General features: G+C 34.2%; 2 protein-coding genes across 5 annotated transcripts in view; one reads left to right on the forward strand and one right to left on the reverse strand.

Moving 5' to 3' along the window:
* Window positions 1-8389, reverse strand: part of LOC135683220 (synaptic vesicle 2-related protein) — a 29454-nt gene extending 21065 nt beyond the window's left edge. For 2 of the 3 annotated variants that reach the window (XM_065198422.2, XM_065198420.2), the window contains exons 1-2: window positions 1927-4232; window positions 777-1029 (exon numbers count right to left, since the gene is read on the reverse strand). The gene's annotated coding sequence lies outside the window, so the exon portion shown is untranslated. Of the gene's footprint in view, window positions 1-776; window positions 1030-1926; window positions 4490-5237; window positions 5385-6002; window positions 6118-7679 lie in introns of those variants that run through there. The other variant, XR_010515763.2, reaches the window with a different exon arrangement.
* A 425-nt stretch (window positions 8390-8814) lies between these two features.
* LOC135683224 (uncharacterized) lies at window positions 8815-25371 on the forward strand. 2 transcript variants are annotated; one of them, XM_089109464.1, is made up of 8 exons: window positions 8815-9255; window positions 11481-11528; window positions 13664-13771; window positions 16101-16163; window positions 18117-18209; window positions 18561-18648; window positions 19536-19600; window positions 21789-23031. In XM_089109464.1, the coding sequence occupies exons 1-8, from the start codon at window positions 8951-8953 to the stop codon at window positions 21790-21792; spliced, it is 774 nt and encodes a 257-aa protein (XP_088965590.1). In that variant the 5' UTR covers window positions 8815-8950; the 3' UTR covers window positions 21793-23031. The 2 variants fall into 2 exon arrangements, with proteins under 2 accessions (XP_088965590.1, XP_065054499.2); XM_065198427.2 differs by lacking the exon at window positions 21789-23031 and adding an exon at window positions 23043-25371 and having other exon boundaries at window positions 8818-9255.
* The last annotated feature ends 269 nt before the right edge of the window (window positions 25372-25640 follow it).

Raw genomic sequence — 25640 nt, forward strand, 5'->3', positions numbered from 1 at the left:
TTAATAAAGATAGATTTCCCAAGAAAAAAGGCGCAGAACACTGAGTCATGTGTAGTTTGAACTGAAAAGTATTGCAATTCAGTCTTCAGATTTGAATCAACTAAACCAAGGAATCATTTTCAATATGTGCATTTTCTTCTTTCTTTCTTTATTTATAATTGGTACAATCTCTAGCTATATCTTCAATCTTCAATCGTTAACTCCTGAAGGCTATACAACCAATCTGGAGCATTTACTCAAGGAGCATTAAAAAAAAAGGAAAATTAAGTCAGGAGTAGGATTAATACCATTTCCACCCAGCGCTCCAGTTTGTTGATTTCTACAAAACGTTGCACTTGGTTTTGGTTCAATTATATCCAAGCAAAGGTTGGCTATTGCCAGAGTGGAAGCGGTATTAATCATAAACAAGGGATAACAAAAGGCTAACAAAAGAGTAAAAATTGTCTCTAATAAGTCTATACTATAATCAAGTTAATTACATTCAAAGACTAATTGATTCCCTTAGCATATAGATAAAATTGGGGGCTTTATTTTAAATGTTTAATGTGGGTTTCAGCGTTGTGCCGCCTCTTATACTTTGAATGAGAGAGTGCCCTCCTAGATAAAAATTCGGAAATGGCAGTTTATTGAAAATTGTTATTTCATCTTTTTCACGCCTCCTTTTACTTCAAAAATCATCCTGAAAGCAGGCTTAGGTCCCCACGCACCACAATGGTGATTTATTGATGATTAATGTTTCAATAATGACATTCTTTGCTTTTCTAAAGTTAACTTACCCATAATAAGAGAATCCTTCCTTACTCAAAACTCCGTTTGGTTTCATCAGTTTGTACATGGCTTGTATCATCAAAATATTGGCAGGAAAGTATTGAATATGGGAATCGAATTTCTGTGACAAACCGTTATTCATCGTTTCCTGGACGGAATAAAATGACCGTTCGAAAACATCATCGAACGTTTCCCGTTTTTCAGCAGTGCTGGCTGACTCGAAAAACTTGAAAAACGGATCATTTTCAAACTTTGCCATCCCTTTTGAAAAGAGAGAGAAGACATCTTATTGAACAATGCACAAACAATTTCAGAAATTCTAATCAGAGGTGACAGATCAGAGCGAAGCAACCAGATTTTTAAAAAACTTGGCTGTGTGGCCTGATAAATTTTTTTCCCAAACAAAAGATGCTGTTTCAGCCATTGTCTCAAAAACATTGAAACAGGCAGCCACCCCAGGGTCTGCAGGGCTTTGGAAATCATGATCCTCAAGATCTGGCCTAAAAGAGACCAATACAGACTGCAAATGTCTGATAAATATTTAAAAGGAAGCGTCCCAACCCAAAGGGAAACTGCTAGAAGAAATAACAAAGGATAGCAACATTTCTTAGTACAGAAGTCCTAACCTGGGGTCGGCAATGTAAATAGCAAATGCAACCTGACAAGCAGATCAAAGTCAAATGCTGATTAAGAAAGACAGAAATTATAAAAGATAGCAACAAATTAGGGTTTGCTGCTGAGATTGAAGTTGGACAAAACTGGCATATACATGCTCATTTGCATTATTGCTGTCGACACAAATGTGGATTTGAAGATAGTGTCGAAGACATGGGACTTTTTAAAACGGTCTAAAATTTTTAACATGATTATCATTGCTGAGGCAAAATAAGAGGCTAAAAAATTCTTACTTGAATTTCATTTCCCCGGACAAAAGAAAGATGCCAAAATTTAGAAAGTGGTTGACGGCAAAGGACATAAAAGCAAGAGAAATACCCTTGCTCAAGTACGTGATAATCTCACTGGTAGAAACGATTTTGGGTCTGCTAAAACTAGCTTCAGACTGTTTTATCTATCGCTAGAAGATTTTCCATCTAAAGCGCAAATCAAAATAACATGTAATTCTAAATTGTTGTTATGATAACAGGTGAAGATACTCACATTTCAGAACTTCGTCTTGATCAAAGTCCAGCAATTCAACATTATCAGCACACACTACTAAAAAAATCCCAACAAAAAATAGCGATATGCTCAAATTGTGTTTCATTACAAAAAAGCAACAATCAATCGCACAGCATCTTAAACACTATACGAATGTGTTGGTTTAACAGTGCTTTTAGTCGATAAAAGTGTGTAAGGACATTTATATACACTTTGTCTGTCTTGGGCTTCTCCTGATACCTGCAGCCAAAAATACTTTGTATAGCAAGATTCGTATCTATGGGAACGACATAACCAGTACTATAAACAGGAAAACACTAAATAGTGTTAATATTGATTTTATGAAATTGAAAATTTACGATCATATAAAGAATTTCCAAAAACATTGTTGATAAAAAAACTGGCAAAATAGTCATATCTGACTAACAATTCGGCGAGCCTTAATATTGCACTCGGTTTTATGACAAGATATTAAATATTGAGCGAAAAATATTCTGGATGGAGGACGGAGAAGGGGTACGGGGGGTCAACCGCCCCTGATGCCTTTTGATAGGAGGGGCAAGGGGGGCCAAAGTTCCCTTATCATAGAAGTTCCATTGACATCGGCCGTTTGTAATTATCAAAAGATTTATATGAAATTCTGACTGTACCGCCCAATGAGGTGAATAGAATACGTATTCTATACACCTCATTGATACGTATTCTATACACCTTATTCCTAACGACATGTCTCAAAACTTGTAAAGATTTTTCTAATGCCAAAAATTAGCCGATTTTCAAGATACCTACAGAAAATCGAAACAAAATGACAATTAAGAAAAGATTGTTAGTAGCTGGGAATTATTTCTCGAATGCCCTTTTACTCAAGCCTGCCCCCCCCCCCCTTGCCCCCTTGGTCGTTCCGGCGTTCCTGAATATAGACAAATGCAATCAAGAAAAAATATGTGAATCAAGGAAGCCTGGCAAATTTATACGTAAGATAGTTTTCTACATAAAAAATAAGTTTCTACATAGGAAAAATTCTTTATGGCTGCGTTGCAATAACAGATCAAATTGACATTGCTGCTCTTTGCTTTATCATCGCTTCACCTTTTCAAATTGTAAATTACCCTGCGGATATTCAGAAGTTGAATTGATTTATTTTAGTCAAGCTTATTCCAATAAATAAATTAGAACTATGAATCAAAAGTATTGTCTGTGTAGCTTTAGATAACAAACTTAGTTCTCCTATTCATTTTGCTGCAGTTCACCATTGAAACTAAAAGGAAAGTGGAAAACTGGAGATTTGATTTCGGTGGAATAATCGAATGTATCCATGGATGAAAGAAGGGACAAGCATATCATACCCCCCCCCCCCTCACAAAAATATATCGTCGGGCACTTTGTTAAGATTACAATATTTCTTTCTAAGATTGCAAGGTGATCAATAACGCTATTGCTGCTCCTACGTTGACAGAACGTATCTTGAGAGCGTCACAAGAAAACGGCAGAATGGTTAACGTAATGCACTCAACTAATTCTGCATAGATTTACACAAATCAGTCTATATAGACGAATCAAAACTGGAAACAAATGTTAGGCTTGGTCATAACATCGTGAACAATATTTATAAACGGTATAATTTCTTCAATGTATGTATCTGAAAACATTTAATTATTAGCTGAATTTGATATAATACGAAGATCAAATTAAGATTCGACGATTTTTTTCCAAATCACATTGGGCGTTGTTTGGTCGAGAAATGTGGGCCGTTCATCAAGATAATGTGATGTGCCAGGTGTCCGATAAACTTAATCTATCCATTCCTTCTTACAGACAGACACACAGACAGAAAAAGATAATACTTCGTATAGCGGTAACAATGTATCCAAAAAGAGCCTTTCAAGCTCTGTTTGAAGAACTTTTTAGCAATATAAAAGCACACAGCGAGTTTATCTTTGAAATCTACTAACACATTCCAAAAAGTTAAAAAAACCAAAATTCTTCAATCAATTTTTTTCAAATCACATTGGGCGTTGTTTGGTTGAGAAATGTGGGCCGTTCATCAAGATAGTGTGATGTGCCAGATGTCCGATCAACTTAATCTATTCATTCCTTCTTACAGACAAAAAAGAAAATATTTCGTATACCTGTAACAATGTATCCAGAAAGAACCTTTCAAGCTTAATCTTAAGAGATTTTCAGCAAAGTGAGCAATTCAAAAACAAGAACGAGTTAGGTTTTGAAATCTACTAGCACTTTCCAAGAATTTAACAAACAAACAACGAAAATTCATTCCATGAATGTGTTGTAAAAGTAGATGTTAAACAACAGTTAAAGGATCTTTATCTTTTTGAGAGACTTCTACCTCAATGTCTCCGTCGAACCACTCGGAGATCTTTGGCGAAATGGTCTTTAAGAATCCTCTTTCAGTGTTTGAATGCTCACATAGTATCACACTTCTACCACTTTCAACTGCATGAAGAACCTCATGGTGTGACATTTCTCCTGTCACATACAGGTCAGCTGAGACTCCTTTCAAAACACTCCCTCCAGATCCAGCACAAACGGCAATGCTTTTCACCTGGAAAATATTTAAAGGCAGTATGTCCCCCATTGTTCTCAGAATCTCTTTCATGGTCACGATATTCATGCATCGTTAGTTTAATGCACAATCAGAATGAATAATCAACATAGCGCACTCTTCCTGAGCGAGTTACTGTGAATTTTGTTTCGGTGTCAAACGTCTAAGTTAGTTTCGATGATCAAAAGATTAGGCATTTTTTCAATTCCAGCGGGGTTGAAATGTGTTCAGGATGAAAAGTTGCAAGAGAAATCAGCATTTGCATCAATAATCCTTCAATTTCCATCGTTGTAGGCCAATGAAAGCAACATTGTAGGCCAATGAAAACAACATCGACATCGAGGATTTTGTTTCTTGATTTTGGCACCATCTCAATTCTTAAACGTTGCTGTTGTTGCAAGTGGGTCAGAAGTTATCCGGGTTCGACGTTTCCATCAACTCGTAGGTGGGTCAAAAGATACCCGGGTTAAAACTAACCCACTCTGAGACCCGTTTTCAAACTTATCCGTTTTCAAGTGGATTAATGGGCACGCGACGCAGAAACTGATAAATCTTAACCCGTTTTTGTTTTAACCTGGGCTAGTGGAAAGGCTGCCTAACCTGTTGCTAGTTTAACAGGCAGTTTAATAAGATAGAAGCAACAAAAAATATAGATATTTATAGGAATGGTGCATGAAATCAAAAGTATTTTAAAGAAAGCTCTTGAAATTTAGCAATTGGAAGTTACAAAAAAATTCCTAGTGCTCACTTTTTTGTCTGTTGATGCTTTCCTGGCCAAGGCCAATCGGACATATGGAATTTCTAGATGCTTCTTTAATTTTTGAACTGCATCTTGTACACTTAGAGGTTCTTTCAACTGAACAGTGCGCCCCATACCGAAACCAGGCAGCGGAGACTACAGATTGAATCATACAAATAAGAATTTTCAAAGAGATACAGAGTAAAGCAGTAGCAATCCTTATAAAATAACCGTCTGATGAAAAACCTGACTTTCGATCTTATTTAAGATAATATGAAGGGCAATTCAATGAAGAAAGCCCTTTTCAATTAACTAAAGGTCATGCCTTTAAAGTGCTCATGAAATGAAATTTCAAATATAGTTTCTTTGATAGAAATTTAAACTTCCAAATGTTATTGCAAAGCAAGTAGTTTTCAAGCTGCAGTAAAAGGGGAAAACGCCTTGGCCCCCTAATTTTGCTTGCTTTGGCCCCCCCCTTTCATATTCACAGTGTAGGCCCTGTTTTTGCAATATTTTTCACTTTTTTCTGTTTTATCAGGCAAAAAAGTCTGTATCTTAAAGAAGTTATAAAGATCCTAGAAAGACTCTAGCATTTTAATAAACAAAGAAATTCAAGGTGATAAAGTATTTCTTAATTGCGTAGAGCAGTTGATGCTTCTTTAATTTTCAGGCTTGACTACCAGACCACTTTAGGGTCATGAAATTTATTGATAAATGTTCTGTAGAAATTGATATACAAAAATAATGACCAAATGCAGGCAATTCTGAACTCACTTTCTCTAACTTTGATATTTCTGAGAATTTAACCACCATCTTACTTTCTGCAACTAAGCAGTACACTTTAGCAAGAGCATGCTCAAATGGAGGAGTGTATACCTCAAGAACCAACCTAAATTGGCATGGAAATATAAAGGTAAAATGGTGTAAAACATTGAAAAGTAGATCCATAAAGGAGAAAGACAAAAAATGAAGTTTAGATTAGCACAACAACAACTCCCAATTATATTTAATGATGAAAAATTACTTTAATGAGAAAAATAAGAAAGTCCATTCCATGTTAGGCTAGGGACAATGAAATCAGGTCAACAGTTAGGGGACAAAATAAAAAGGGCACTTGGACATATCCTTTATAACATCATGCCCATACACAAAGTAACAGAAATAGCTACTAAAATATTCATAAGATTGCAATTCAAGGCATTAAGTATTCCTGCTTTTACTGGAGAGGATCAAAAATGTATTAATTGGTAGCTTTGAGCACCACAAGTGCTATATTTCTTGAATTATGGGAACCTTTGAAAGTAAAGACCCTTCATCATAATCTCATCCCTAAGAGAAATCTACCAAATATACCTATTAGGCCAAGGTAGCCTTTGGCAGACTTTACAAATAAAAGAAATTGTCAATTCTGTGCAACAGAGCTTATTTACTTGTATCCAACAAATTACAGGGAATAATGTTTATTTTCCAATCGTTTTTCTATGGCACAATGGCTTCAATTGAAATTTAATTATATGTATTCAAAGTGCTTGCCTGAATACCAAGTGTACAAAGTTGGGTAATTTGTTTTACATGATCACACATCACACTGATTCAATTGCTGGCATGCAAAGACATTTCATAAGGATTACAAAAAGGCAATTCATTATGACTTGCTCCTTAATATCATGGAAAGACATCGCATTGGTCATAAAGACAAAGTGATTTGAATAAGGCACTGGTCTTGCAAAATAAGTGGATACAAGAAAATCTGGGTTTATGCACAGATTTTTTAATTTCTCCCATTTGCTAAGTATGCATGCAGGCTAGGCCATAGGGGAATCACTTGCACCCATAGACCTCCTTACCTAAACTATTTAATTAATGTTAAAAAAGCTAGCATTTTGTAGGTAACTGAAATTTGCCAAAAAACTTTTTAACACATGTTTGAGGCTTAAAACCATTTTGCGAGAAGTTCAAAATGTTTTCATGATATAAATTATAGATCTGATATTAGGGGTTTTTTTCTCTCTTCCCTGTCATTCAGCCTAAAAAGATTGATAAAGAGGCACTCATCCTTGAAGAAAGGGCACTTTGTTGAAGAATGCTTTAATTTTTCTCACAAGAGGGGTGCTTTTTATCTGACAAAAGGGGCACTTGTTTTAAAGTCATTTGACACAGGTAAAAATGGCTTACAGCCACTTGCCCCCCAGCGGCTGACCAATCAAATTGAGCCAAGAGAAAAACATGTGAACAGTTTCTGCAAATCACCAAAACCCTAGAACAACGCACAGTGGTTTCATGTGAGAAGTTTCAAATTCCTTTAAAAATATGTGTGCTCTAATCAAGTTATTTTTGGATTCGCTGAAATAAAGCATGTCAAATGCCTTTAGATTTGAAATGAGCAGATTACTGATTCAAAATTAGTCCAAAGGATTTGCGTAGAATAGAATGTATTCAAAAACAGCATACCTGTTATCTTGGACTGAAGCATGAATATATACGGTATCCTTCACTTTATTTAGACTATTTATCACCTCTACTCCATGATCACCCACATCATTGAATACAAACTTTATCTTATAGCAACCGTTTGGTTTTTCTGCAGAAATAGAAGGGTTACTTGATGGAATTATTGGCTGTATATCACCAGGACCAAAACAACTGATAAGCCAGTCATTTACACCACCTTTTATGGCATCAAAACTAGTGTGAGGTGAGTAAATCGCGATTCGGTTCTCGGCAGCTTTTACCAAAATCCTTTCTTTCCAATTCCCTTGAATGAGTCTTTTCAGAGGGACAAATATTGGTGGATGGTAAGAAATTATCATGTTAGCCGACCTCTCAATAGCTTCTGCTAGAACTTCTTGTGTAAGATCATTCGTTAAAAGAATTTTTTTAACGACATGACAACCAGAAGGCTCCACAAGTAGACCTACATTGTCCCATTTTTCCGCTAGTTTTGTCGAGGAAAAATCTTCAAGTCGCTTTACAACTTCTTGTAACATTCTTCCCGCTCTAACTGTCGACATGTCTTTACCAAAAATTACTTCTTTTTTATTAAGTATACGTCCTCCCACTCTCCTGTCCACTTCAAACAATTTATTTCTGTTTACCCCAAGCAAAAAGCGCCAGCAAGAACTTCTAATAGCCATCGGCCATAACACAACGGCCTCGCTTTGAAAATTCTCGAAAGTTGTTGGCGGAAGGAGAGCTATTTCGTCGTTGTCCTTGTGTACATCCCCGCCCCTAGTGAGCCTCATTGCAGCCCCTCTAATGTTTTCGCACTTATGTGGACAGTTTCACGTTTCACTAAACATGAAAAGGGGAAGGAAACAAATTTGTATGCAGGGCACAATAGCGGGGCCACGGGGGAGACGGACTGGGGGGAAGACACGTCCGCTAGAGTTTTTGGCAGGATCAATTTTGTATTTCAGTATCCAATCAATCAGGGCCAATAAGTATCAAATCACTGAGAAAATTCTTACCATAACAATCGGATTGGCCCCCTCTATATCAATAGTTCGAGTCACCCTCTGGGCCCCTGGGCGTATGCCTCTTTTAAACCGGGTGTTCTTGAAAATTCTAGAAACGACCCAGCCTCGAATTCAAATTCGCACAACAACAAAAAACGACAGGACGAATAATTTTTGAGATTAGAGAACGAAGAACGAACGATAACGAAGGTTAAATGGCAGCCCTTTGCTGAAAACGACAAGCTCAAGCCAGTGTTAAACAGTTTGATGGATAAAACTGCGGGTGAATGGGCAAGTGCTCGATGCATGGAAAGTGGAGTTTGCTGCGGTCCTTTACTACAATTACAGCCTCCAATGGCGGCGGCAGGAGTTAGGCCTTTTTTATCAATGCAAGATTCAACTTCTCCATATTTTAATGTTTTTGAAAAAAGGAATTTCACCAAAATTGCAGCTGCCCGTCCATCAGATATTATGCATAAAACAACCCTATACTCAAATAAAGACATTGTTTATGTGGGTGATAGTTTTGCAAGTAATGGTTCATTCACTTTCCACGGAGATGTTTGTTACAGGTGAATAGAAGATTTGCTTTTGATTATTTGCTCTATCAGCACTTAAACTTTGAATTGGAAAGATTTCTCTCAAGCTGGAAAACTGGATCTATTCTATCCATGTTAGAAGTCATTGTCTAGTCCATGTATTTTGTTGATGTTCCTTTGCAAACAAACTCAAACTAGGAAACTCAAGCTCAAAATAAGGGCAGGAGAAATAATTCAACTTTTTTCACTGCAAAAAATAATAGAGCATAGGCTTAGTTGCATGTAAAAGAAAGGTTTGCAGTTTACACATCCCTCATCACAAATGTTGATTTTCTTGCACATCCTAATTTTAAGCAAGTCTGAATTTCATGGCAGTTATTGACAAGATCTTTGGAGTACATTACCCCAAGTGCAAGAGTGCATTTGTGATAAGTGTGCACATTTGAGTGTGCACCAAATTTCCCAGTGATTATTAGTACCTCCATATTTTTTCCGGCACTTATCCTGATTACATGTATTCGATGATTGAGAGTTGAACTATGCATACCTTCCACTACCATCAGTGGCTGTTATTAGAATTCCTTAAGATTTGGCAAGTAAAGGAATAGTTTAAGAAATACACATTAACACATGATCATCCTAAAGGGTGATCTCAACCAAGGCCACCAAGAGGGGAACAGGGGGCAAATTTTCAAGGGCCTTGAGATCAAGGAAGCCTCATCGTAAAAGAAGAAATTCTATTTAAGAATTGAATTAATCAAACATAACAGTAGTATGCCAATAAATAGTATAATACTTTAAGTCATTGCAATAAAATGACTGCAAAAAAATTTTTCTTGCTTCTCTTGCAAGGGGCCTCATTTCCATCAGGATCACTCATTTCCAAGAGGATCACCCAATTTAGAATGACACATTTTTTTCTAATCTCAGTAGGGAACAAATTTAGAAAGTCATTTTGCCATTTTTGAAAAACTTTTTCATTTGAATCACACCCAAAACCACATCCAAACCATGCCCATCTTTGGCAAGAGTGTACTCATAATTTTACAAGAATTTCATACTGGCCTAAAAGTAATGATTTCCATAAGTTTTATCCTTTAAAGCTTGAAATGGCCTTTCATTTTATGGGTTGCCCTTGAGCTAGTTTTCAAAGGGCAACCCATAAAACCTCTACCATAAAACCATAAAACCCTCTATGAAAAACTTTGATTAAAATGAAAAGCTCAACATAGATATAGCAAACTAATAACAACTTAAAAAAAACATAATGTATATTAAAAACTTAATTACTAAGTATGAATTTGTAGTTAAAAGAAAAAGACTTCTCTAAAATGATTGCTTAGATATAATATTCAAAAAGCATTTTACTCAACAAATGCACATCTCTTTCTAGGCAGCCAACACACCAGGTATTTTGCAGCATGCTGATGAGGAATTTACTTCCATGTCTTCTATAAACTCATATTTTTATAAGAAACAAATATATCAATGTCTAGCACCCCAGTATTTTGCACTTTTAAGGATTTTCAAGATGCTCATTTTAGTCAATACTCAAGCACTTCTTAATCATGATGTAATTTTTTTAACATGTAGGTTCTTTTTTTAAGTTTTTCATGCACAGAAGCTTCTTAATATTTTAGTACTGAAGTTTCCTAATTTCTTCTGATTGTTGAGTACTATTTCTTATAGCAAGTTTCTTGTAAGTATGAGTCTAAAAAATAATCCTTTTTTCAATTTCTTATATAAATTACACTTCTGTTATTAATTCCTCAGTTTGGAAAAAGTGAAGAAATAAAAAATTTCTCATTAGCCCTTGTTCATTCTGGAGCCTGTGTTACTCTTGGTTGTAAATATGGGACAGCTCAGACTTAACCATCACAGGCCCTGATTTGCTAGGTGAATTTCAAAACTAACTGTGTTATGATTTATATTGCAAGATGGAAAGTCTTGCACTAAACAAAGTTACAAACAAGTTTTGGCTAGTTCCTTCTTGCATGAAAATCTTTTTTGACAAAATATGAATATTAACAATCTTGCAATCTTAACAAAGAATCATGACACCAGCTGCCTGCACAATTCCAGAGTCAAAGTTCAAGCTTCTGTGTAATAAATCTTTTCGTTTTTCTTTCGTTTCTTGTAAAAAATAGCAATGATGAGATGTGAAAATACTTTATTTGTGCCAGAGGCCACCAACTAGTTTTAAAAAATGTATTAGTTCTGCAATAAGATTAAATTCTTTGCCTTTTTTATTTTTTCAGATTCAACCCAGGTAAATGTCTTAAAAGAAAGCCAGAAGAAGATTCCAGGTATATTAATTTTTACATTTTATTTTTGATCTATGTTTAGAAGTTATTTGTTTTTTTAATCTTTATCATGTTCTCTGTTTTATATTGGTCTTTTTCTTTAGAGCTGCCCAGGTCCAAAAAAATCACAAAACCTACTCCTCTAAAAGGACAATATTTTCTAAATTTACAAGTTCTAAGTTCTGAATTAAATGTTTAGTTGGTAGACAGGTATAGGCACTACATTTACAGTTGGGGCCATCCCATTTTTTTTATCAAAATCTTGAAACTTTTCAGATTTTCTGCTGATTTTAGTTCACTAGGTAAACTATTCCAAATCTAGGGTCCAATGGATTTAAAACTTTTTGACCCAAAAGTTGTTTGATTAGGCCTAAAATAGGCCAAGGTGTTTTTTTTTATTTCTCAACGAATAATTTGAAGAGCGTAATTCGATAATGCTCCGCATAAAAGGTGGATTCAGATGATTCAGTGTGTTAAATATTTCTATACAAAATTGTCTTTGGCGAACAATGTGCATCATGCAATTACCCGATCTTAGAAGGAAATCATTATATGAACTTTTGTGATGATTATAGAGAAACCTTATGGCGTGTCCTTGTAATCTTTCTATCTTCTGCAATGATTTGGAAGACGAAGAGTACCTCTTTAATCTTTTGAGAACATTTACTTGTGTTGCAGCTTTTTTGCAAAGAGTCGAAATAAGTGACTCCTAAAAGTTTCACAATCTCTTTGGATTTGATTATTTTACCTCCAATGTTCATCTGTTCTCCACTAGTATTTGTTTGGTTTTTTCTGAGTTAGATACTTGTTCACGATTTTAAATGATAGCTATGATTGTTTTTATATTTGTCCAGAATTAATCAAACAATTTTGGGGCCATCAGAAATTTCAGTATCATTAGCAAGGTTAACAGGCTTCTTTCTGCTGGATTTCTCAACTATGTTTACATAGTAACCATTGAAGATCTCTGTCAGCTTCTGGACATTTGCTATATTAACAGTGGCGTTTTTCACAAGAGAAATATTGCTACTTGTTAGTCCACCTTCATTTGAAAGAGAAGGTTTTACAAGATCCTGCCTCTGTTACACTGCTTTTCAAATTTCCTTCTATTTTCTTGGGTAGGATTTTTTGATCAAGTCTTTTTTTGAGCCTTGATCTAGTGTAAATTGCCTTCTGTCATTGTTGATTCATAAAAGGGCAGTATTCCCTCTCTGAATCTTAGTTTTCAAAGGAGCATCTTTGTCTATAATTTTTCTGAACGCAGATGAAAGATTCCTATAAGACAGATTTTCATAATCCCCAAAGAGAACACCCACCTCGGTCTTGCAGAACTAAAACCTGCGATTCTGCTATCGGGCAGCACAGTATTTACTGGAAAATCCAGATTTTGCAAAAAAACTTTAATGGCCACATGTTTCAGGTTATTGGTATAGCCCGATCATCGTTCAATCTGGCAGTTTTGGAATCTATCTACTTAAGTACGTAATTGCTATTGTCTAGACAAAAGGAGTTTGTTTTCACCTTAGGACCCCATTGGTAACACTCTTAATAGGCAAGCGGCACTGATTGGTCAACCTCAACAGTCATGTGCTCGCATTTCTGATTTGTCTATTTTGATCCACAACGGGGTATATATATTTCCTAGTGTAGAGTTTTTTATCTATGTCCTGACGTTTTAAACTCTGAAGAATGTCAAGCGAAAAGCTTTTAGTTTACTCAAATGTTTGCTTTTTTAAAGCCAAATTCAATCATAGGATTATTTGCGCTTTTAGTTCTCAGATTAAAGATATCCTCAATGTCACTTAAAATATTTTGATGCATGGAGCTATTTAAAAAATCTCATTTAGATAAAATAATTATTTTTAAAGGAGGGACAGCTACAAGCTTTCTTGTTTCTGATTTTTACTCTTATATCAAATCGTGTTGTGATGAGGCTCAAATGAAATAGATATGCATTGAAATATTAGGTATTTTTAAATATTCTCAACCTCACCCTTAAAAATTTTTCTTGAATGAAATTATGCGAAAATTTTTGGAATCTTTCTTTTGTGGTTTAGCCATAGTACCTATAATTTGACTGCCAGTTATTCGTTCCCCTTTTTTTCTAAACTGTATGTTTTCTTTATTCATCCACACAGTTCTCTATCACCAAGTAGAAAGCAACATATTACAGAAGAAAGAATGGCTCAGAGTATGCAGAATCTCAGTCTTGACAATAATCTGAATTTAGGATCAGTTAAACAAATGTGAGTAACATTTTATGTACCTTTGGTTTGGCATGATCATAGGTTAACAGATTGTTGTTTATTTTCTTCTCAAATGATTGCAGTGAATACCAACTCTACAATTTTGACTGTGATTTTTTCATCTTTTATCATTTTTTCAGTCTGTCATTAGGGATATTTCAAAATGCTAAATAAAGTAACAGAAGAAATTTGATAGATGTTTAATGCCATAAAAATGATGTAAAGCAAGGAATAACAACAAAACCTTTTGCTAATGTACATAAGGTGCAAATAAACAAGTGCGCAAATTTTCAAGCAAAATGGTCAATGGCACTTGAATTGGATACAGGCTATTTATTTGGTAACGGAAGGAGGGATAGATTTCCTAGAATAAAATCTCTATGGGAGATTGTGAATTCTATCTCAATGCTGCAGCATAGCTACTGTTAGACTGTTTATGAAAGATGCTACAAGATCCCTCATTTTAAATCACTGGTAAAATTTAAATGTCAGCAACAAAGAAAGTTACCAGCAAAGTGTTTGTAGCATGCATATAAAGTAAGGGAAGGAATAGGAATAAAATAACGGAAGGATGCATGTTAACAGATGTGAAAAACTTTAGAATTATTACTTTTATCTGACAACTATGACAAATACTAAATGATCTGATACTGTGTAAATCAAACTTTATCCGAACAACTTTGATGAGACAAGGGGTAACATCAGATATAAAGGCTAACAAAGGTCAATATGCCTTGCACATCTTCACATACAGCTTTATTGTAGGTAAAAGTTGAACTCACTCAACAGTCTGTGCAAGCCTTAGTTAACAGTACAGTTTTTCAAGGCTGTCAAGAATCTTCAAAAAGCAATTCAAAGATTGGCTAAAAATACTTAAGAACACTTGGAATCATTATAGTGTTAATATTTGCAAGAAATGTACTAAAGCCTTCAAAACAATATCCTGATCAGTTTATCATAATACCATATGAGACAAGTATCCCCCTTTTGGATTTCCCAATTTATTTGCCAGTTCTGAGACATGAAGATTAAGTAATCTTGCTTTTCATGTCAAAATTTTTGGAATATAAATACATTTTAAACTAACTACCTTTGGAAAATCATGCACATAAACTTTAAAAGGCCAGGGCCACATGGTACAGAGCACTGAAATCATTGCGGCATTCCACAGTTTTTGGGAAATGAATACCCTTATATTGTATGACAACATTTTTTATAAATTGAGGAGTGAATAATTCTAAAACAGCTACAAATATTCAAAGATAATAAAGTAACGGAAGGAAAAAGCACAAAAAAGTAACAAATAAAGGTTTTAATATACCCTATAGAGTTGAAAAGACACTTCTATTGAAAAATAGTTTGTGTCAGCAATCTTATTTGGACAGAAAGACATAGTTCAAATATATAGTATTGGTGAGTTGGCTGTAAAGTGCCAAGAAGAAAACATTTTTCATATATATAAAGTAACGGAAGGAATTTTGTTACTCCAAGGCATAAAATGCTTTTCATTTCTAAATAGAGTATGTTATAGTAAATTACAACCAAGCCACCAAAACAACTACTCTAAAAGGTAAATTTTAAAATTATGTGCTTTGAAGAAATTCTAGCTCAAATTCACCTCAAAATTTAAGCTTGGATATAACCAAAAAAATACATTGCACTTCAAATATGAATTATTCCTAAACTTCACTGCCCTGTGGTTCAAAACTAAGTTGAGATAATTCTTGGCTTTAACTTGTTTTATATTGTTTAGATATCATAGAATCATGTAAATGCCATCTATACTCTTGGTTTAAAGGTTAAATTTTTTAAGATCTGTCCCTCATTTTTGGAAATATGCTCCATTATGAGTGTATGGTCTCTTATTTTTCCTTGAACTTACTGTTTAAATCAAAATCTTTTACAGTTTTGGTAAATTCATCAAATAAGGTAACAAACAGCCCCCCCCCCCCCTGCAGATATATTTTTCCCATTAAAATATATATTTTTTGGTTCTCTCTTGCTCTGTCACCACATACTTAAGCTAAAAGCAACTTAACATGTCTTTCCATTGATTAGAAAAGTGGCTATATATACCACTACTTTTGCTATTCTTTTGCAATAACCACTACGAGAAAGAGTTTTTAAGATGTTAAGAAGGAACAAAGGTGAATTTAAACTAAAAATCATGAAAGCCCACCCCTCATTGAATTTCTTGAATTAATGCCCCACAGAAGTATGATTTAAACAATTCCTAGATTCCAAGAAATATCATGGTATCTGTGATCAACATTAACAGTAAAAGTCTACTTAAAATTTATTTTAATTATTTGTAATCATTTACCCTTAGGAATGATGATAGTGACTTTGAAGACGACTCAGATATAGATGACAGTGATATCATAGAACAAAGGTATGACTTAAATATTTTGTGGTTGGAGGCTGATGATGTTTTTATTGAATCTGCTCATAATGTATTAGAAATATAGCTAAATGTATTTGGTTTTGTATAATGACACAGGGTTTTCAAAATTCAGAAGGACTTCTATCCAACCAGGATCAGGGATATTTACAAATTTTGCTTTGATCTGCTTTGATTATGATGCTTTGATCAGTTTAACTGTTTTCTTTCTTCAGAAAATTTTGATTACAGTAAATTTGAATCTTTATGAGCAAGTGGCAATATGCAACATATAACTATTATAGGAAATTAAATTTTGTTTGGTATGGTGCAGGTTTGAATTTCTGCTTTATTGCATCAAGCTTTTTAATTCACACTAAGCCAACATTTTCCATTAAGCCTTTTTTTAACACTTAAGCCTGTTTTTTTTATTAAACAACATTTTTTATCAAAATTAATTTGATGATTATTTGATATTTTCACTTCATTCTTTGCTGGTTGTAGATACCTAGTACATAGAAACATTTCCATATTAGTTTTTAGTCCTGATATCGTTTGAAAATCTTATGTGATTCAAATAAAGTTTTGCTAGTTATAGTGAGGTGGTAGGGGGTCTTGTTAACAATAATGCTATATATTCAAATTTTAAATTCTTAATACAGGTATCACACATATGAAATATAAAAAATTCTTGCACAAGTTCGTCTTTTTATATTGTTTTTTGGCGGAAATTATGGGGGTTAGGGGGGGACTTGGGCTTTTGTCGGATAATTGACAGCCGTTTAACGTGTCGAAATTACTCCAGGAAATCGTTTTACCCCAAGGGCCTTTATAACCTCTATGTGCCCTTTTTGCTAAATTTGAACATAGCATAGCTGATAAAATATTAGCTAGTACTAAATAATCAATCAAACAATATATGACCAAAATCAAAACTGCTTGCGAATTGTATATTTAATTTCAATTCCGTAAAAATTAACCAAAATTTCCATCGGATTCATCCGAATAAAAATTATTTTCAAGCGTATTTCCCACTGACGAAAAAAAAGATAAAATGCATAAAATGACCGTACGACTTGTCAAAAGTGTAATCGGTCGACCTCTTGTATCATCAATTGTCTTAGAATGAAATATCGATCTTGATATCAAAAATCATAAATGGATTGTTCTTTTTGCTACTTAATTATGGTGTGGTCAGAAAAGATTTCTGAAGGGTCCCGTCAAAAATCACCTATTTTTATCAAATGTGCAGTTTCTTTAAAATTAGACATGATCCAAGATGTTATCTTGACGGAAAATTGTAGGCCTGTCCTCCCCAAATGAAAGCCTGAATTTCCGCCACTGGCTGATCATAAGAGTTCTTGCATTGGAATTCGATTTTGTGCTGTCCTTTAAATGAACAAAAGATATCAAGTTATCAAATTTCAGCATCTCTCAAATGACAAAACATATACTTCTCGTGTCAAACATTGTGAAGTAGATTCAAGATCTGTTTGATATATTTTATAACATTTTAAACTAATCACTATCAACTGATCTAAATACACTTATAGCAACAAAAACACAGTCTCGGAAAATGTCATTGATCCTATTCTTGAAATAAATAGCGCCTGTCAGGCAAGAGATGAATCTTTAAATTTATCAAGCAAAGAAAATGTGTGCTTCAAGTTTAGCTGAGTGTAGCCAACGACAAGACAAGCAGTCAATGGAAAATTAGTTTTCTATCAATTATTTAATTTGTTTCTATCTGAAGTTATGCCGTGTCCCTGGTTTCAAGTATTCAAATTTCCCTTATAAATCACAGTTTAATGACTTTTCAGACTTTATCAACATTTAGGTAGACTATATAAACTTATAGCTGCCAAACATTGGGCTTCTTTCTTTTATTTATTCATTTTTTTCCTCCATGTCACAGTACCATTCATATAAAATTTTGTACCTTTTGTTTTGTATCTATTTTTTCAGCCTTGATCCAGTTTTCGAACTGCATGTTGATCTAAAAGAAAACTTCAAGAAGATGACTACAATATTACCAGATAGCATTTTAGATGATATGGTGTAAGTTCAGTTTTATGAAATTCAAAATTTGTTTTTTAAACTCTTCTAAATAAGGCCACAATTTTTTTCAATGTTCACAAGTTAAATTAATTAATTATTCTTTGAAAGTATAAGTAATAAGGAATAATAATTAAGGGTCTATATCTCTAAACAATATGATTTCTAATGCATCTTTTGTTGAAAATGTTTCAATTTTAATGTTTTCGTAATGCGGTTTCAAATATTTCAAAGTTTGCTATTGATAAGCTAAGCATTTAAACTTAAAGTGGCTGTTGATGAATTTTATTTTCCAATTATTTTAAGATTGTTTGCAGAATGCTTGTTACTGTTTCGTTTATGCTATTCTTTTAGAAGGCCTGAAGATTCAAATTTGGCCATCGTTCCTTATATACCACGTGATGCATTATTTCTGAAAACGCTTTCTCCGGGAAAACAAGAGGTTTGTATCAAATCTCTTCCATGTTCGCCATAAATAGTTAGAATCTTATACAAGAATTAATTTTTCCTTTTTCTCAAGGCAAGGGCGGTAATTTTTCCATGAAAGGTATCAAAATTAATCAAGTTGTTTACTGCAACGCATGCACATTTTGTTTTGCTAATTATTGTGCAATAAGCAATGATTTCTCTCGTTTATTTTTTAATTACTTAATAATTCATTCGAAGGTTCTGCCCGGTTTTACTTACCAATCACGCAGTCATTTTCCCGTGCTCTGCTGTCAGCCATCGTCTGGAAATACAGTGACGAAAAGCGTTCTTCTTTTTCTGATGTTTCGTATTCAACAGGAAGGCGGGAGAATAGAGAAACACTCGAAAAAGCCTCCCAACATGTTTAACTCTGTTGATAAAGAGATTTGGATTTGATTTTCGTGCCTTTTTTAATCGCTGACCTTATTGTCGTGGTCAAAACAGTCAAAACGGATATTTGACTCGAAAGTCTTCTTTTGTAATTTATCATTGTATTAATTAGGTTATAGTTTAGGCCATTTTCAAATAATATTCTTAGAAATATACTACACTTGGTAAGTGAATTTTAAATCACACTTTTTGCCGACAAACACACAACGTCTTGGCAGAAGTCAGCTGCTGAAAGAAAGGAAATGTCTTTAACTTTTCAAGACTAATTCGCCTTCTGTGGGTACTCATTTGTTTCCATTTTGAAACTACCCACGTTCCTTGGAGCTTTATAGTAAAACACAGATTCGCTTAGTGTAGTTTGTTGGTCAATTAAAGGAGCAACTCTTCTTAGTGGGGAAGTTTTGTGAACATTGAATTTTAGTTGCTTCCTCTTCATTGATCAAATGAAATATCATTTCCTTTGCTTTACAGATCAGGCAGCCTGAATCTAGGAGATATGACGAAGATTCGAATGACAGTTTCGATCAGGAAGATGAGTACGTATTTCGTTTCATTCATTCTCTAGAGAAAATATTTATAAATCTGTATTCAGAGTATTGAAATTGGACAAACATGTGTAACCATATGGCTTGTTGTCATGACGGTGAAGAACAAGTTAATAACCAAGCTCGTTAGTGGAGCGATGGGCTAGGCCAAAAGGCCTAGGCCCCGAATAAGTGATGCAGAAGAGATACTCCTTCGTTGATGTTATCTCTATTGTCAAAACAGTAAGACAAACAAACGTGTGACATTAACAGGCAACAGAATCAAAGAATCTAGCTTAACATAATAATAATAGTAACTGAAGATTCCAAATCCTAAAACGTTACACATGCTCTACTGGAAGCTACAGTACTGTACAAGAGCTCTGAAAAGCCGCAATGATTATCAAAATTTATCCTTGAAAGCCATACTTGAAAAGAGGTTTTATTTACCATTTCGATGATTTATTTTCAAAATCTATCCATATGTTGATTTCAGACATGTAAGACAGCTGTATAAGATGCGTCATATGTATTTCCCAATGCTTCAGATGTATAACTATTCTTTATTTGGCACTTCTTTTCTTTTTATGTTGTTTTGCCATTATTGACATGACTGTTTTAATGTATTTAAAATGCATGCAACAGGAAAAACGTTTATACAATAATAACGCAATGACGATAGTAATAATGAAAATAGTTATTAAATAATTACATGACAACAGAAATATTGACCTCTTTTGATCTTGCTTGCTCTACACCTTGCTTTTCTTAGGAGGTGTAAAATTAGCGGCTTATCTTACAACTATAAAGATGGCAAAATTAAACGTACAATGACAACACATCAAAGGACACTCAATATTACCTTTTTTTGCAAAGCAATAGAGCTTTTTCAAAATCCTTTTCATGGGTGTTGAATTTCGCTTGCCCCGCGCCCATTTTCCAACCTGTGTCGAAGCCCCTTTGCTTTGTGCAGTTATGTTTTAACTTTGCTGACAGAAATAGCTAGTATACGAGTAAAACGGTGGGTGAGGAAGGGGGTGAGGTGATTGTGTTATTGTTAACCGTTTAAATAGAGTAACCCCAAGGGGACTTTATGCTCGTGCATAGTTGTTTACGACAGTTTATTTTGTCTTCGAAGTTGAGTGTTCTGAAAAGCAGACGCGTTGTTTTTCATGTCTCGTTTCATGTCTCAAGGGTAAGGGACAGTTGTTTTTCTTCTTGGGAGATAAACAATGCCTTCAAAAAGTCTTGGAACACTGACGTCATTTTCAAAGGTCCAAATCATTCATCCCCCTCTCCCCTACAGAACAATGTTTGCTTACTATCAAACGGGTTAGGATTTTAGTATGCACTTTCTTTTGCGCTTCTTTTATAATATTTCTCTAAATTATCAACATTGCTCTAGGGGGAAGGGGGCGGAAGTATTAATTTTTTTGGAAAAGAAATGAAAGATATAAAATGCAATGCAAACTGCTGTCTGTTCCAAGTACTTTTGACAGGAATTGTAGTAACGCTTGATGGTACCAGCCAGAGACGTATGTATGATAAAAATAATGATGATAAAAGCAGTTATTATTATGATATTTGTGTGTTATATTTGTACAGGATAACATTTTTCAGAAAAGGTGTTTCTGTCATCATTAAAACCAATTGATCAGAAATTAGGTAGCTTAAGCCATCTGCCAATCAACAATTGACCAACCAGAAGCATAGAAGTGGTATCACATTTGTTTGTTGGCAAATTATTGATTCTCATATGGCCTAAGCCACTTCAATCTCTGACGTTTGACTTGAAGGGTTTGTTAGGCTCAAGCTAATGCCATCAGGGTAAAAGTACGCCAAATTCCTACTGATTACATGATGTCAAACGATAAGTATGACGCCTAGACGAGGGATAGGATCAGAACATGTTGAGAACCAATATGAAAATAGCAGATTTTTGGTGATTATAGTAAGGCCTCTGCTGTGAAGATGCCGTGAGAAGAAAGCGTTGCGAGAGAAAGTGCTGAGGATTACTTACTGATTGAAGCTATTGCGGAGGCCTTGCCAAAAGAAAAATCAACTGGCATTTTAAGTGAGTCAAGGCTGATAGACACAAGTTGCAGGTGGTCAGTAAGAAAGTAGATACAGTTTTAAATGATGTAAGAAAGGAAATAATAACTGATGGTAATCGATTTTTATTAGCAATTTTTATCTACAGATGATGTGGTATACGAGCAAAATGGCCTAACAAATGAAAGAAGAGACAACTTTTGGAAAAAAAGAGAATGAATCTGTAAATTAGATAGATTAAAAGATAAAAACTTATCAGCTACAAAACATAGCAAGAGCTATAAGACAAAGCGTTACAAACAAAGAGGAAAATGATCCTTATAGATATGACATGGCAAGATGGCAAGATGTTGACGCGGAAGCAAATAAGAAAAGTTGTGTCATTGAAAAACTTGGAAGATGGCAAGGATTAAAAAAAATAAAAACAGTCATGGTCAGATGTCTTGGAGTTGGCATGGAAGAATGGACGTGGCAGTTCAAGTCGCAGGTTCAAGACGAGAAGGAAGTTGAGGATATTTGGAATGAAATGCTTACAATTGCTTTGTTTGAAAGCATCGCAAGAAAAGTAGTCATGGGGCACTTCCAAAGAAATATGAACGCTTCAGTTAAAATTGCACCAAGGAACGTACTACTTTTATGTAGGGGTCAAAGTGTTTTAAAGTCTCAACCATGTATCAAATATAGAAATCGGCTTACACGTTAAAAATAGAAATTTTAGTGGTAAATTAATAACAGCACTTCATTTGCAAAAACGCGTTTATATTCAGCGTTTAAAACTTGGGATGTTGTTAGATCCTAGGTTTTTCAGCCTTTGATTTTGAATGCAGAGTTTTTAAATTTTGACCACATAAACCTTACAGAGATTTTCAATGATGTCACGCTTAGGTATTGTGTTGTGGTACTTTATTGTAACCATTTTTGGCAAGGGTTCTAGCGTTTGTCTCTTTTTTCTGTCAAAAGCCTCATATGATTTTGAGCCAGTGAACATGGGTATTCATAAATCTACTTGTCTGGTTGATGATTGATTTATTACAGCCTTATTACGCAGCTGCCTAATAAACTCAGTTTTAACAGTAACGCTGAAAGTTAAAATTAACAGGATTTTATCCAGAAGCTTTATAAATGCATCGAATAAGTCTTCTCAACGCAAATAGTAATATTCACGATTTCCAGCGTGTCTTGCAGTCATTTCGTTAATCTCCTAAGTGGTTATTGGATATAAGCTGATACGTCTTTTCAGTAACTTAATTATCCTCCTTATCGAAATATCAATTTTTTCAACGTTCAACGAATCAGAAATTCAATCAGTTATGTTGCTTGTGTTTGAAAGTAATCAATGTTTCCGCTTTTTTGTGTATTTTTACCCCATTTTAATGTTTTCTCCCATTTCCTTTGTTTTCAGAATGGATGTTGTTAACATTGAAAGCTAGGTAATGACCTGAAGCTGAAGTGGGTTTTCTGCAGTCCTATTACAGGCTGTTCTATCACATGCTGCTTTGCCACCTTCAGAATATATGACATAACATTGGAAAATGTTGAATGCAGAACTTAGAGTCCGTATATTTGAAATTGTCAAGGTATTTAGATTGTTTACTATTTGCCTCAAAACGAGAACTCTTTAAGGGACTTTTAGTCTGTTTAAAAGGCATATTTTGTACCATACGCTCTTTTATTATAAATAGTCGTGTGACTTTATATGGGACAAAGAGAGATCACCCAAGAAAGACGTTAACATATTTGAACAGTTAGCAAAGATGAATACTCACGTTGCAACTGAAGACACACTTTCATTCGTATTTTAATGTTATTTTGATAACTAGAATAGACCAAACAATTTTAAATGGTCTTTTAATTTCAATGCATATGTATGCTCATTTATGCTGACGCATTTTAATGAAACTTATTTATATGAAATAGTCTTCTATTTGGAGTAGGCAACGCTTTTAATGGGGATTACAATTGTTAAGCTTTCGATGCGATGATAATCTTTCACACTTAATAACAATGATTTGAGCAGTTGACAATTATAAAATCATCTTCTTCTTCTTCCAATGTCATCTATGTGAATTTAAGATACCTTAAATTCAGATTTTGCAGGCATTTAAAGACCGTCAATAGAAGAGTAACGTTACATGTTTTTTATACATGACACACACCCTTTGCAATTATTGTTCGTTGTTTCTAATTTTTTTAGCCATATAAGACAAAAATCTTTCTTTTTTGTTTCTTTACTGCTTTAACTTTTTATGATGCTAGTATAAATAACGGTACTTTTGTTTACATTTTATTCAGCCTGCACACTTTACACATTCAAGCTATTTCACGTTTAATTCTATTTGCTTTGTATTTTATCCCTCTTTATATTTTTCTTCCTTGAATTTTTTTTCTTTATTAACCTATCAGTGTTTCTTAAATTTATTGTCAGTGCTTCAGAAATTTAAACCTCGTGCTTTTTACACACATTTCTTGTATACCAGAATGATTTTTTAACATTCATCCTCATTAGAATTGAAATAGTCATGTTATGAAAAGGAAAAGAGTTGTTTCCAACTTAATATCTTTAACATCAATATTCACCAATTATTTCAAATAGAATTTGATATTTTTCTCAAAGAGGTGGCCTGTGGGGTTTTAATTTTCAAGCCTTTTCATGTAACAGTCCCTCATCTAAGGATGAGCCAGCCAAGTCGCACAGGGTGTAAAAGTTCTATTTTAGATGACATTCGGATATATTTCTAAGACAGGTCGATGCGAATACTCGTTACACTCTATTATATACACAGAATTTGTCTTCGAAAAATCAAGTTGACTATTGAGTGTTTTTTGCGGAACTCTTCTTTTTGCAAAATGAAGAGAATTCCATGCCAGCCAACTGAGATCTTCCTTTTAAAGATGTAGCAATCTCAAGTGGAAGCAGCTTTTCCCTTTACACACAATCTACAGACAAACATTTCGCTAAGCATCTTTGTACTTTGAGGAACTGTTTTTTATATTTTGTAAGTCCGCCTTGGCAAATGAATGAACTTTGGGCTAGATCGTTTGGTCTTTATTTTGTGAATTTTTATAAATTTATGTGAAAAGACTTGATCGGTAGGGCGAATCTTAATTTGACCTCATTGTCGTAACTGCATGAAGAAAATTTAATCAAGCTTCGACGAAAAATTTCGGAAAAACACAAGCCTCTGAGCAGCCTTGAGGGAGGAGCATTTTTAGTGAATTTGTATGGATTTGCTTGATCAAATTTCCGTAAGAAGATCACGAGACAACGAACTTAATTTTGTGTAAGGTTCACGCCTATACCCGGTTAAAAAGACAGCCAGCGTGGGTCATCTAATCTTCTACGAAACTTTAAGCTGACGACGTAAGCCTGTACATCTGCTGTCTGTGAGATACATTTTTGACAGAAATCTATTTTTTCTTACATGTCACGCTTTTTCCACCTGTAATTTGTTTGGTTCGAAATGTTCGGTGATTGTAAACAAACAGCTGAAAGACAAAACTGTATGATAAGGAGTATTGTATATTTTCTCACCTGATCATAGCAATTTGCATCTCTGCCCTATTTTCTAGTTTTCCCAAACAATACCAATTTTATTTGATGATGAATTCATTAATGCCAATATAACCTGATTTGCTTTGAACTGTGATATTCTTGTTTACCCCCGAACAGTGCATTAGGATTCGTGAATCTTCGTGGCGATTTTTCCCCAAATAGTGAAGTAGAATTTTCAAAACAGTAGAACTTTCAAAGTAGTAGAATTTTCAAAACAGTAGAATTTTCAAAGTAGTAGAATTTTTAAAACAGTAGAATTTTCAAAGTAGTAGAATTTTCAAAACAGTAGAATTTTCAAAGTAGTAGAATTTTCAAAACAGTAGAATTTTCAAAGTAGTAGAATTTTCAAAACAGTAGAATTTTCAAAGTAGTAGAATTTTCAAAACAGTAGAATTTTCAAAGTAGTAGAATTTTCAAAACAGTAGAATTTTCAAAACAGTAGAATTT

Source organism: Rhopilema esculentum, chromosome 7 (genome assembly GCF_057945365.1).
Source record: "Rhopilema esculentum isolate cy_ngs chromosome 7, ASM5794536v1, whole genome shotgun sequence".
Taxonomy (NCBI): domain Eukaryota; kingdom Metazoa; phylum Cnidaria; class Scyphozoa; order Rhizostomeae; family Rhizostomatidae; genus Rhopilema; species Rhopilema esculentum.